Raw genomic sequence first — 14,777 nt, 5'->3', positions numbered from 1 at the left:
TGCAGAGCAAAGATTTAGTTTCTTGCGCTGCAACGTAATGCTTAGTGCTGTCTTGGTTTTTTTTTAGAGGCTTGCTGACTGGATCGAAGGCATCAGATCCCTTAGAGGGAATCAGGTTGCAAATCTGCATCACTTCTCTCAAATCCGGAAATGGCAGCTATGCTGACCAAAATAGGCATCTCCGGGCAGCAATCTCATTCATGATCTTCAGAGGAAAAAAGGAACAGAACCCTGGTTGTGTAACGTTTTAGGAACCATATTTAGAGACCAAATCAAGAAGACTCTTGCACGATAGGGGGATTAGTGACTGTCACTTTGATGTTCACTTCTCCATTTTCTAATCATTTCAATGACACATTCTGGCCAATCGAACATTACCAAACACAAGCAACGAAAGAATAACAACTGAGGGCCATGTTAACTGCTCCACTGACACATGTGTGCTGTGAGAGGGAACTGAAGGATCCAATGCATCTGTTATAATATGAAGACACTTGAGTACTAAATGGTGTCTGAAACCCTATCTCTCTGGGAAGCTTATCTGGCTGTTCCCTCTGGAATCTAGCTCTAACTGTAGCAGTGAGATGTTTTCAGGGACCACTTACCTCCACGGCTAAAGATCCCAGGCTCTCAAGTAGGTTGTCTGTGGCTGAGGACACATCTCGAACGACCTTGGGGTCAGACCTCACATCCTTCTGTTAAAAAACAATGGGTATAGCATTAGAACAACAACACGTTCTCTTGTGTCAACCAAGATATCAGAACAAATGCAGAACATATATACTTTACTATTACTTTATAGTGCTGTAGAGTAAATGCCACTAGACAGTGTACCACACACAATTATTTACCACCAGTTATTTCAGTGGCTCTTGAAATCTCCTGAGATAGATACATATGTGTGATACACTTTTTTTTCTGTAATGTATTTTGTATTTTGTCATCCATTAAAAATAATGAATATTCATCTTTTGGGAAACCTAATCACATACTGCTGTACGATGACCCAAGACAGGATTCTCCAAATCATAAAATGGACACATTTCCAGTAAGCAGCACTCAGTCTTCCAAGTTTACCTTACTGACCTCTCATTACTCAGACAACACAAAGGAAGGCATTCACTGCTAATGTGGTTGCAACTGAATGAGAAACAAAAGTACAAAGCTTGGCCAGTGTCCATCTATTTATTTTTGATATACAGAAATCTATTCATCTCCACTGCCTTAATTGTTCCTCTTGGCAGTTGGCACAGAGTTTGGCATGGTACTCCATGTGGACATTATGTTAAACTATTCATCGCTGTGCCACAAAATCATCTGACCAGATCAGACTGAAAAGAAATGTTTCACTTGACTGCCTCACAAAAATATTCCTAAACCGCCCCTCAGGAAAATAGGTCTTTGGTTAATTAGTTGTCAGCTGAATGGCTGTCTTCTTTGTTCTTTTCAGACCTGTCAAAATGCTAAAAATGTGTTCAGTGACAATGTCAGCCTGATGTTGCCGTTTCAGTATTTCTCGGTGAAGCTTACCCGTATAGGCTTAAGGAAGTCCAGGTTTGACAGAAAGTTTCTCTCTGCCTGATCGAGCCACTCGGCGGAAGACTGGCAAATCATGTGTTGGGTCAGTTGTGCTACATTCTTGTCTGCTATATCAACAAAGTCGTTCAGGGATGTGTTGTTGCACAGGTCCTTCAGGTGCACCCCAAAACCTTTGATGAGAACCTATTTAAATAAATAAAAATAGATTTAGGTTATATTTCACAAACACAAGATTTCACATTTCTAAAAAAAATTATGATAACTATTTAAGAATGAATGGCATTGAAAAATGACATTCAGCATACGATACACATACAATCTTTAATATTGTGACTGACTTAGGTACAAGAACTATCATCACAATTTTTTGATGTTCTGCTTATTTCCTAATAGGCAGGATCTGTGTGAGTGCTTCAGTGCTTAGCAGAGAAAGGGAACCTTTCTGCACATCCACAGATGACATGCTTTTAGTGAGTGAACCGGCCTGTGCTAAGAGATTCTTTAATGTTTCACTCTGCCCTACTCGCTCAATCACTCAATCACTGTCAACAACGTGAGAATAACTTTGATTTTGTGCTTTTCTAAGGCCTTTTCAATGATTGTGGGCTGTATTGTTCACATCAACTCAATCCCTGTCTTTTCCCAAACCTTAATATAAAAATTATCAAATGTTTTGATCATTTATAATAAAACCCGAAAGCAATGGGCCTTAAAGTACCTTTTAGGTACAGTCCTCCATTTTAAAACATAAATGTGACACAATATTGTGTTTCACCACACATGACCTTCAGCATGTATGTGTGTGTGTGTGTGTGGGAAGGGAAGGGAAGGGAAGGGAAGGGAAGGGAAGGGAAGGGAAGAGAGCTGAGTGGAGAACAGTCCTCTGAATATCCAATAAGCCACTGGGATGCAGGCGAGAGTATTGGGCACGTGAGCCCAAAGAAAAATAGGAGGGGGAGGGGGAGGGGGTTTGGGATGGTGGAGAGTCATGTGACAGCTGGCCTCAAAAACAGCAGCAAGCACAGATTCTGGCTGAGCAGATGAGAGTACTGTTTTCCCCACAGAACAGACGCTGCTTAGGCAAGACATTCTACCAGTCATCCCTACGCCCAGCTGTCCTTTGGGGGTCACAGGGATTCCCCTGACAGTTAAAACACTTGCATCATGATTATTACACCAGATAAGGACCTTCACAAGCGTCATTTGACAATTTAACCAGTTGGCATCAGTACAGGATTGTGAAATATGGCTATGTAAAAAAGGAAAGAAGCTTCACTGCTCATATTTATGTTTATGAACTTAGCTGTCTTTTTTATAAAACAAAGTGAGAATAGCACACAGACTTAATCATTATGCACCTCTTGGGAATCAAAACCACGATTTCAGTGCTGCTAACGCATTGCTTTATCGCCTACCTGTTTAGGTAGAGAATGACTTGCCAGTTGTTGTTCCAATATCTTCTCATGAATTTGAAATGTGATTTTCTGACAGTACTAAAAGTAGATTGTATGTCTTTACCCGTGCTCAGCTGGTGGAGCAGGGGGACAACCACCTCAAGACCATGGGTTTAATACCCAGGACGCTTACATGCCGATGAAGATGTATACTGTGCATCTGCTAGGGGTTATTGGTACTTTCATATGTTGAACAGTATATCACTATAAACAACATTACATAGTTTACTGGCCAATTGCTGCCAGTAGGATACTGCAGTGCTGTCTTATTCCTACTGTAGACTCAAAAACAGTGAAGTACTGAAAACAGTGACTCACTGTTGACCTTCCTCTGGAAATGTACTGGAGATAATGGAAAACTTGGCTTCTTGTTACTCTGAATACTACGCCAATAAAAAAGTGGAAAAGAACTACTCTATGTTAGTAGACAAAAGCTGCCAGTGACTGACTGCAGTTTTTACAGGAAATATTTAGCAGTGTGCAGCTCTTAAAAAGGCATCAGCTATCTGAAAAACAAATAGCTGGATCAGAGCTGGGTTTAGTGGACGGACTGAAAGCCATACCTTCTCCAGGTTAACGTCAGCCTCCACAATTTGATGGACGGCGTGCTTTGAAAGAGTCGCATTCCGCTCCAGGAACCCAGACAAGGTCTCATTATCACGGAGAAAGTCTTTCAGCTTGAAACCTGAGAAGAAGGAGAATAGTTATTAAACTACGACTTTGGGTATCTGAAGAAGCGCAATATAAAATAAAGATATTATTATTATTATTATTAAACACTAATTATGGATATCAGTGGAGTGTCATTCTGCTAAATATCTAAACAGAGATTATCACTGTTAATGTTAATAACAATTGCTGATAATAATTCCTTATGATCAGTTATCAATCAGTGAAAACGGCATTAGTCCCTGTCTGAACTTAAACATACAATAACATAACAATATAATTTACATTAATCAATGCTCATTGATTTCACGTAAATGTGTTTATCCCGTTTACAAATATAAAATGTGACATCAGAATTCAGCAGGACGAGGGCTAATGGCCAGTGTTATACTGATGACATTAAACGGGTGGCCCATCTGAATTAACATCTACTGAGCCAGATACAACAGACTCCCAGCTAAACAAATGGGTCATTCAGATAAGAGTGCGAGAGGCATATATTCGCAGTCTGGCTGCTTTGCGTGTGGCTGCATGAAGAGTAATCAGCTGGCAGTGTGGTCCGTGGTCAGAGAGCGACATTGTATTCAGTGTGTCAGGGGAACATTCCAGTAAAGTCATCACCACTGCAAACCGGTTTGAGTCAGCTGCTCCAGCTGAGGGGTTACTGTAGGTCATTCCCCTTTGTACAGCATTAAGTCTCAAGTTCACCATCGTAGACTTTCTAAGAGTTCTAAAACTGTTGTTTTTAAGGTTTTTTTTTAAAAGGTATGGCGTAATGTTTTTCATGAGACAGGACGTCCACACACTGTACCGTGTAGTCATCTTTCACATGTGCTGGCAGGAATCTTTAACAAATAGGGCCCCAAAACATGTTTATCATTCTCATAAACAGTTGTATTTGTATATTTTTTACCTTTCAATAGGATATGGTGTTGAGATCAATGCTAATACAATATTCTACAGGATATCCTGAGATACATTAGATAAAAATCCCACAAGGACCTTTAGTGGAAACAATTAACACACACCAGAGTGTTGAAACTCATGTGAGACACCCAGCGACACCTAGAGACCTTCTCCGGGGAGCGACGCTGAGGGAGCCATTATGAAACCATCACCAGATTGAAAATAGTACAAGTCTTACAGCAACATCATTTCAAAACTGTACTGTCAGGAACATACAATAGAAGAGGTAGAAAAACCCTTCAGCTCTCAGATGTTTTGCTGACATAATTTTGCCTTTTTAAGATTAGCTTTTCAAGCAACTGATCAACTGATGCAAGGTCATGTAAGGTATAGTGTGCTGAATTAATTGCCACATTTCCTGTCACAACTGCTCTGGGGCCAATATGGGGAAGTGAAACCTGCATTGGCTTCAGCTAAAATGGCGACTATACCAGAACGCTTCAGTTCAGCGTTTTTGGCTGCAGATTTTGGGAGAGGAGAGGTCAATGAGTTTTCTGTTCTGGACTCAGTTTGTCCTCAGATAAAGGTCTAAGTGGGGCGGCAGCCAGTGCTGAGACACAAAGAAAACAAAAGTGGGAAATGAGTCTGACCCATCTTTGGTTCCAGCCAACAGAGGGACAAAATGTACAGAAGGAAAGAGTAATCAAGGAGGAATGTGGAGGGGGGCGAAGGCGCACTGAGAACTCGTTTGAGAGTTCCCAAATCAATCTGGTGTAGGCTTTTCACTGTACACTGTAAAATCCCTTGACTTTAAAACTGTCTTTACAATTTCTGATTTGTCAAAAGTGAAAAACTACATTTTAAACCAATTTCTGACATACGGAACATTAAGCAAGATGTTACTTTGAATATCGACTTTTAAAAATAGCAGTCAGGATTTCAGAGTAAATAACAATCTGTTTGCATATCAATCATTTACAGAGAAGTAACAGTTTGCCCCTAACAGTTTAACTAGCCTACTTAAAAAGTTGCAGTATAACTTCAGTGTGTGCACAACCTGCTGTATTATTGTTGTGGTCAGTTTTTTAATGAATCATCTCTTGACTTACACGTAAAAAGGGGCATTTGGGCAATTTGTTTACAACTTGCAATTTAACCCATTTGATTTAGGGGCAGGATATGATGAAGTGTCGTGTCTCTGATTACAGACCTATGCATTTAGGTAAAGTATGCTTATAAATAGTTTGTGCCTTTTTCTTCACCTTAACACGGATTAAAGGCATTTGTTCTAACTTTCTAACAAATGTATTTGTTCCAACATTCCTTTGAAATGTCAAACCATTGAGAAATTAGCGATTTGTCCTAATAAGTTACACAATCCTGTCTCCCAACCATTCAACCATGGCATTCATACACGATGTCTGTATTATCTGTCCTGTTTTTACCACTAAAGGGATGAGTGCACAATCCATCAGTCGGCCTCACCAATTTGTCAGCCAGTTAACAGTGTCTTTCTATTGCCATGGCTTGAACTGATAAGCTGGCACTGACACAGTTTTTTCTAATTAGAGAATTAATTAGAATTAATTTTCTTTCTAAAGTCTGTCTGACTTTTGTGTGACAAAGTGCATTGTGTTGAACGTTTCTTACCAGCAGTGTTTCGTTGCAATTTTCTTAAAGCCCGAACGAGTCCCTTGAATCCTTCAAAGCTCTTATCATTCTGGCTGTACAGGAGGATCTTCTTGGCATCAATAAACAGTCGTGAGATGCTACAAAAAAAAAGTATAAGATCAAATTTGGATTCAGGCCCACATTAGACTATTGCAATATTAGGAGAGCTAAAAGACATTTAACACAACATTTCCCCTTATTCCCCCCTGTGTATGGCAACATGGCTTACATGGAGTCGTTGAAGTTTCCCACAACTCCAGGCTTCTCTCCTGGGGTGGGGTAACGGAAGCAGGGGTTGTTGGCGTTGCAGATAATGCCCTGAACCCAGGGCAGTGTGCCCGCTGATGGCATGGCCTTATTGGGAAAGTGGCCTAAAGAGAGGGAAGGTAAAGAGCATTTCACACACATTCATTAAAAGGTTTGGTTGATGGCAATAAAAACTACCACTACCAACTTCCAGCCAAATATTATCAGACTTTCACAAAGACATGATACAGCACAGGAGCCTATCAGCATTAGAATGACTCATTTCCAGATGTTATCAGCATAATTACAGTCTGAGCTTATCACAGGAAGATGAACTCTTCCCAACCCCCTAGTGAAAGGGCAACCTACAAAGTCAACCCTGGTTTATCAGTGTACAACCATCTGCAGTTGATTTGCAACAACTCAAAGGCAAACATAATGAGCCCACGCTAAATTGGGTAATAGGTGAAAGGGTAAAATGCTTGCGTGTGGCAGCTAAGGGCACTATACTAATCAATAGAAACAAACAGGCAGATAACGGTCATTGATCCCCCTGTTAGACGCACGTTCACAAAATGATGTTGTGTGCCAGTGACTCAATTTCAAAAAGCTGCATGGTTACTACAGCATAATGATGAATAAAATGTAAAAAGTCAGTAAACAGCAGGAAAAATGTATTTCTTTATGGTTATAATAAATGCAGTTGTGCGCAGACTACTGACTAAACCAACGAGAAATTGGTTGTTCGTTTTCAACCTCGCTTTTCTTTCATTACAATTTATCACAAATTTTACGCATAGTTTAAATCTTTTCAGATTGTAAACATTGATTTGCGGAAAAACAAATCTATAGTTCAGTGGGGCAATACAAGATTCTGCACAACTAAAAAGGGTTACTTAATAACATGTATTGTATTATTTCAGTCAAGTCATGTTGGTTTAAAGTGTTGCAACTGTCAAATTGGCCACCCCATTTACCATCTGACTACTGTATCTTGATGCACAAACCAGTATAACAGAACATCTTAAAGAACAAACCATCTCACAAATGAGTTATAGGCAGGAAATATAGCAGAATACAAATAAGTAGAAGCACACTTAAAGACAAAGGTCCCTACAAACATACCAGCAAATACTGTTTTTGAATCTTGAAAACATTTTTAAAATTTCACAAAAATAATAACACAGAGATGACTGCTAAAAGGCTGTATAGTTCCAACTTCCAACTGTATTTCTTGCATTTCTGTTTTTGGGTTATAGTCAATGTGTCCTTGGCTACTTCTCGTGACAACACACCCATATCGTACCACAGCAGGGCAAATATTGACCTTATGGGATAAGTCCTTTAGGTCTATAATACTATAGCCTTGAGCTGAATGATAAACTAAATGTTTACAAATTGCACAAATTATTCACAACAAATGGCTATTACAATGTATCTACATGCATTATATGTATGTAAAGCATTTAAATCCCATTTGTTTACTTCACATACTTTACATTCAATGTTAGTACCATATAATAGGAACTGGTCCCATTTAAATGATGGATTTAAGTATTAAAGGCTATCTGCCTGTCTTTTGCTCCCCAAACGGACACAAAGTAAATAAAAAGGTACTGGGTAGATTTACTGAAAAACCTCAATTGCTTTCCTTAGCACAGTTAATTTGGGATTCACTTCTATTTTACTTGTCATGTAAGGCCACCTTATTTCCAAGTAAACTCTATCGGAAAACATTTAGTCTCTTCTAAGTACTTTGCCTTCTGTTTATACTGATCTGGTGTTCAGTTTATCCATTTACTACAGTAACACAAAAAGACAAGAAATTATGTCAAAAGATGTCCTGTAATTCAGCAGTTTTGCGTACATCGTGTATAACTGTTTTGGTGTCGGTTTTGATATTTCTTGTGATGACAGTGGAGTAATAAAGCAGGGAAGATAAAACATGAAAAGAGGTGTCAGATAATATCCACAGAGGAAGAACACCGCTTTTACTCACATTCATGTTGCTCATAAGGAGGGTAGTACAGACGAACTGATATCAGGATGAAAAAGATGAACAGGGGCCATATGATCTCAATTATCAACTGGAGCTGAAAACAAAGGGACAGAAAAAAAAAATCAAACTTTGTCCTTCTCGTTTAGAAATGTATGAATTCTTTATCAGTTCACCGTACAAGTTTGTAATTTGACACCGTGTTTTATTTTCGGGCATTAAGTATGTAGCATGTCCTATGCTCTCATCAAGTCTAAAAGAGAAACTCTGGGTTCATGTGTGTGGCAGCCATTTTGTGGGGCATTCAGTGAGAGGCTTACAAGCTGTTAGCTTTAGTAATCTTGCTTCTTTCAGTTTGTGGAGATATGGACAGAACAACCCCCCTGACATCTGCCACATACCCCCACCCAAGCACATGCTGCCCTAACAACTCACAATGAGCCCAATGGCTTAAACGGTACAGCTGCTAATATCTCCATATCTTAAGTAGGCCTATTGGTTATATGTTTTAAATGTACATTCTGATATAGCTATTGTGAAATGTATGTTCAGGTATATCCTATGAGCTAAGTGTAGGGTGCCAAATATTTCTATATTTTATTAGTAAAAATGTCTCCACTGATCCAAATGTTACTCTCTACAGCATTAAGACTCACCGTTTGCCTCCGTCGATAAGTGAAATTCTTCCACAAAAGCAAGCCTAGCTGAGTAGATACAGCCATATTGCCTCTGGACCTCTCCACGGTACCACCTCACCACTGCAAAGACAAATTGAACAAGGAGAGATTTTACTTCTTGCCCGGTCAGAATCTAAAATGGCTCTTCTCATGTCAAGTGAACTTTATAAGTTGGGATAATACTGCACATCCAAAACATTGAGGACCTGGTGTTGCAAAAGTACATATAGACTTTGGTACCTTTAAAAAAAAAAAAAATCCAGGTACCACCCACCACCCACACATCTTGCTATGGGGTGACATTGTATATTTGATAGAAGTGAAATATTTATGCTTGCATTTACATTTTTTTAGCTTCATGCGATCTTGGCTATTTCCGTAATAAGTGATCCATAGAAAGGCAATCATGCGTAATATACAAAACTAAAATAATAAATTAAATTAGTCAGTAACCAAAATAACTTTATTTACACCTCATTGTCCTAAAGAAGCATCATCCACGTGGACGAGAATAGAACGAGGGGTACACTTATTTTTCATTGATGGCAGTGTGAAATAGACATTATGTCATCACTTAACGGAGGATGAAGACAATAGTCAACACGTTCATCCACAAGGCAAAACATCAAAAGGATGTTTTGCGCCTCTAGTGGAACGTAGGCTATATGCAATGTATTTTTGTTTACAATACTTTACCAACCCCCCCATCCTCTGATTCTCTCTCACATACACACTCTGACTCGCTAAGCAATCAGTAATACACCTTCACAATCGAGCACAATTACTCTTCCACTTTACTGTTTTGGATAGCATTCCTGCATGTTTATCCTGACCTCGACCGTTAAGGATGTTGTTATCCTCCGGTGTTCATGTAATATATATATTTTTAAAGTTGATTGCCTAGACCTATCAAACGACCAGTTGGATATTTCGCCAATGTTGACTCTAATGTCATTTGTCAATAATATGGTATTTATTGGTCATGTTATAGCTACAGCCTACTATCAGTGCTATCTGCTTTTATTTTAACGGACTTCATTGTTCTTGATCTGTTATACGATGTCCGCACACTGCCAGCAAATGTGTGCAGTAGGTTAACTGTTAATCCATCCATGATATCAACGTGAAAAAACGTTGACCATAGCTAAAGCATTCAATGCAAAACATTTTGAAAGGTGTCATGTAAAGGAACAAAGGCTACCTTTGGTAAAACACAGGAGCACCGTGGAGCTACATTGTTTTGGCGAGAGGTTACTCTCGGTCACTTAGCGCAGTCTCCCTCACTCGACAGTAGACAACAGATGCTCATATTCAGTAAATAAACAAACTGTACTCTAAACGTTTTGTAATGAAAGTAATGTGTCGGTAGGCATAGCTTTTTGCGTAAAATATCAAAATCGGCAAGTAAAAACGACAACAGGCGAACTGTTTATGAGCGACAAATATCACTGAAAATGGAAAGAAATAATAGATATGTACTGTCCTCAAGTCATCAAGTCAGTTCATCCTAAAAGAATAATTAACAACATCTAATGTCCTTCAATCTTATGCACCGTTTCAAACCAACTGTGATGATTTCTATCGCTTCAGAACTTATTCGAGACAAAGCATCCTGCGTAAAACAACAGTAAAACTCAAAACACAAAATTGCTTACCTTCGCTCTGCTCTCCCCAAATGCTTTACGTCTCGTCATAAAACTGTAATTCCGTTGAAGAAAAGAATGTAACCTTTTCCTCTTCACCTTTTTATTATGACGGTTGTCTTCTACACTGGACTTCGTTGGCTCTTACAGACGTGCTTTTTTCTCAGGCATCCTTTTATAGCGGAGGCGATGCTGCTGCTCTGAGAAAGAAGGTTACTCTCGGTCAGAAGCTTCGTGGCTGTTTGTAATGGTCGTTCCTTATAAGGGAAGCACGTGCAGACTCAAAACACCTCTTAAAGCGGCAACGGAGGGACCGCACGTTTTAACGGGGATAGAGAGCCCATAAAGACAGTTAGGGTATAAAAAGTTAAGAGAGACATTATAGGTAAACTATTCTTTACCATTAAAGACTGAATAGTGTAAAGTACATGTTATTATCTCACATTATTGAAGACATGCTCTATAAATACCAAAATAATGTACAACAATTAACAAAGTATTGTTCCATATATGTCAACTATTTTTCTCTCTAGCTGTTAAAATGATACTTTAAGGTCGGAGTGATCTAAGGCTAAGGCTAAATGTCAGTTAGGCTATGTAAGTATATAACATGTACTGACATGTACTGACTACTAAAGTATATGACATGTGCTGACTTCTACGCATATTACATGTGCTGACTACTAAAGTATATTACATGTTGCAAATCTTTCAGAATGACTGATTTTTATATCTCCAAGGGTGTCACCCTTCTCTATCTATTTTAGAAACAAAAGCCAGCCAGACATTCCTGCACAGTATTCACAGATCAGACCACAAATACAGGGTAGGTTTCTGCAATTAACTTCCAGATGTAATTGTTTGAATTTGAACTTCGAATTCACTACTGTAACAATACCAGGCTCACAGGTATTGAACATAAGGGGGAGGCCACGCAGAATTTATATAATAATAATAATAATTTATTAAAGGTAATAGTTATAAAGGTATCTACTAATTATAGTGCACGTGTGGTGAATGTCAGTGCTGTGAATAGAACCAAAAGATGTGGTGTAAGTCAGTTAACTGGTAGTATAAACAAACAGCGACGATAATCCAACTCCAACACCAAACGACAATTCCGATTCCAAACACGATTCCAAACACGATCCTAATCCACAGCTCAACGACCTATCCACAGCTCTCCCGAATGCAGTCTGGTCAGGGCTTTTGTAGCCCATCCATCCACTGCTACACCTGCCTCCAATCACCTGCTTCACCTGTTCCCAATCACCTGTTTAGAGAAGGAGACAGGACAGGCATGCACATAACATGGGGGCGGGGACTAGACCGCTAGATCTAGACTAGACCACTAGATCGTAACACTACACATAGGACAATAATCGACAAATGCAATTTGTATCCTCACAACTTTACAGACATTACTCTGCAGTTCAATAGATGTCTACTAGTGTAGCTTGTAATCAAGGTCAATGAATTAAGGCATCTTATAGGCTACACAAGAGAAAAAGTCCACACGCTGTCAAACAGAGTGCCTCAAAGCTAACTTGCCTCAAAGCTAACTTGGGACCACTGGTTTGGAGAAGGCCCACTCAGGGGGCGCAGATAGCACTGGGGACGGGGGGGACAAACCCCAGATTCATAGTGACCATGATCCGTCCCCACCACTCTCCCTACGTAAGGCGACAATCATCAGTAAATAACGTTTAAAAGATGTTAGCGTTCCTCCCTAGTTCAAAAATCCCATCTGCACCGCTGGGCCCACTAAAAACAAAGTGCGGGCAGTAGCCTATTTTTTTTCTTTGCATATTTACATTATAATTGGTAACTGTCCTTAATTGTTTTCGGATTCTTGTTTCCTCTCTTCTCATTCAAAGGCCTACGGACTGTAAATGGCCCAGACGTGTAGATTGCCAGGTCTTGACCTGATTTACTGAAGTTTCTTTTCACTGATTAATGTCCCCAGTGTCTTCCTTTCGCATTGTCAGTTGCCCTTTTAAGAGTCCACGACTTTTTTTCAGTTCTTTTTCTCAACTGCGAGAAAAATAATTTTTGGAAGGTTTATTTGAAGACAAGTCACATGGTTAATATTCATAGTCGATGTTACGATTTCGATCAGGATTTCTGTAATCATCCTGTAAACCTTCATGCTATTATGCTGGTTTGTCTATATTAAATGTTGGGATGCCCCCATTGTTATTGCTGTAGACAACCAATCAGAAAACTGAAATTGTTGCTGAGTAGAACATTTTAACCCCAGATGTTTTGGGCTAGGCCACTGATTATGTGGCTTATGCAGTTTACATTAAACATAACTTGCGTCCAAATGTCATTTTCTCTATTAAAAGCATGAATATGGCAAGTGGCTTACTGGCTAGTGATTATTATGAATAGACAGCAGCTATATCCTATCTGTTGGTTAGACTGCAAGTCTAACGGGGTTTTACTACAACTATATGAAGAACTCGTTATTATTGATCTGAGCCATTCACCATTTCAGGCTCAAGCGATACGAGATGGATTTTCCGGCCATATCCTGCTTGCTGACAGACATTAGCCTATGTTCCATGTGAAGGCTACTGTGAGACATTTTCTTTCAATACTCCGACCTGAAGATAACGTGGTGTGTGTGGTACATTCTGAGAATGAGTCGCATTTATTTGCACCGCTTCTAACAAAGGAGTTCGTGGTTTGTCCATGTGGGAGATATCAGAACTGGGCTACCGATGGTTGTCCGATAGTAACCCCGGTGCAGTGAGGGGGATGGGTAGATGTAACTAAATGGCTGGTGAATTTGACAGTCTCTAGAACATATGAAAGCATCGCACAATGGATTTATGTAGTACATTTAAGATGACTGCTTGAGTTCTGCTAGCTAGAGGGAAGATTATCAGAAGTGTTGGAAGCATACACTAACAGCACAAGGAAAACGGTAGGTCGGTACAATTCGCATCGCCTGAATGGCCGAGAGTAACCTCTTTAAGAGTCATAGGAACTAGGTGAAAGGGAACATGATGTCATTGCACTCGAGACTGTGTAGGCTGCATCCGTAGGCTCTGTGATGGACATAAACATTTGTCGGTTACAGAATGCCAAAAGACAATTGAGAAACAGTTATTCTGTTGGTATGGTCCAGTACAATAGCATTATAATACAGCATGTCAAGTTCTTCCAATATTGGCTACGCAGGCTACCTCAAATTAGGTATGGTTTAAAGCATACATTTGTTTACATCTGCTGGGGAGGGGGGTAATGTAAAAAAACAATGATGATCTGCACAAACACAAACGCTGTGGTCAACTTTGGTAATCTTTTTTTTTTTTTTTTACATCTACAACGAACATGCAATTGTCAAACACTGTGAAATGGAGGGTAGGCAATGACAGACTGGTGTTAAAAATTGTAGCATTTGAGTACTTTTAAGGAATTGCAGATTAAGAGATGCAAATATCGCCTAGAATCAAAAGAAAATAAGACGAATAGCAGGTTAAAGGGTGTTTAATGGTAAACACCTCTCAACGTATACCCCTAATAAGACTCTATCTAGCGTCACTGGGAACTGTGACTGTTTGAGTACTCATTGGAAGACAAGAACAGGGAGACAAGTGTGAATATATAGTTTATTTGCAGATCTTAAGGGATGGGAAATACAATCCTGCAGGTTGAATATACATCTCTAAAACTCTATTTGATGACAATCATAATTCATTCATCATTAATTCATAGATTCCTCAAGATATGTACCCCTGAACCATAAGCTTTGTAATGAATACAGATTGAGAAAACAAGTATGCCATCCTGCTGAAAACAGAAAGACTCAGATGGAGACCATTACATATTTACTGAATTAATTGAACCCATGATTTCAAATGCAATTCACTTTCACTGACATGTTCAGCAAGCAAGAGTAGGTAAACAGATACTTTGCTGCCGGCCATGCATGCTCTGAGGGTGAGTGGCGGTCGTGTGTGGCTGA

The 14,777-nt window shown here is 39.4% G+C and overlaps 1 protein-coding gene across 2 annotated transcripts in view; it reads right to left on the bottom strand.

Moving 5' to 3' along the window:
* abca1a (ATP-binding cassette, sub-family A (ABC1), member 1A) overlaps nucleotides 1-10,939 on the bottom strand; it is a 33,006-nt gene extending 22,067 nt beyond the window's left edge. For both annotated transcript variants that reach the window (XM_080859592.1, XM_080859593.1), the window contains exons 1-8: nucleotides 10,814-10,939; nucleotides 9,138-9,239; nucleotides 8,485-8,578; nucleotides 6,469-6,610; nucleotides 6,219-6,337; nucleotides 3,557-3,678; nucleotides 1,531-1,722; nucleotides 606-695 (exon numbers count right to left, since the gene is read on the bottom strand). In XM_080859592.1, the coding sequence (XP_080715718.1) occupies nucleotides 606-695; nucleotides 1,531-1,722; nucleotides 3,557-3,678; nucleotides 6,219-6,337; nucleotides 6,469-6,610; nucleotides 8,485-8,578; nucleotides 9,138-9,203 (825 nt within the window). In that variant the 5' untranslated portion in view covers nucleotides 9,204-9,239; nucleotides 10,814-10,939. The remainder of the gene's footprint in view (nucleotides 1-605; nucleotides 696-1,530; nucleotides 1,723-3,556; nucleotides 3,679-6,218; nucleotides 6,338-6,468; nucleotides 6,611-8,484; nucleotides 8,579-9,137; nucleotides 9,240-10,813) is intronic.
* Nucleotides 10,940-14,777: the final 3,838 nt, after the last annotated feature.

The sequence above is a fragment of the Sprattus sprattus genome (genome assembly GCF_963457725.1).
Source record: "Sprattus sprattus genome assembly, chromosome: 20".
Lineage (NCBI taxonomy): Eukaryota > Metazoa > Chordata > Actinopteri > Clupeiformes > Clupeidae > Sprattus > Sprattus sprattus.
Note: the sequence above shows the minus strand (reverse complement) of the source record. Positions and strands in the feature narration are given on the sequence as shown.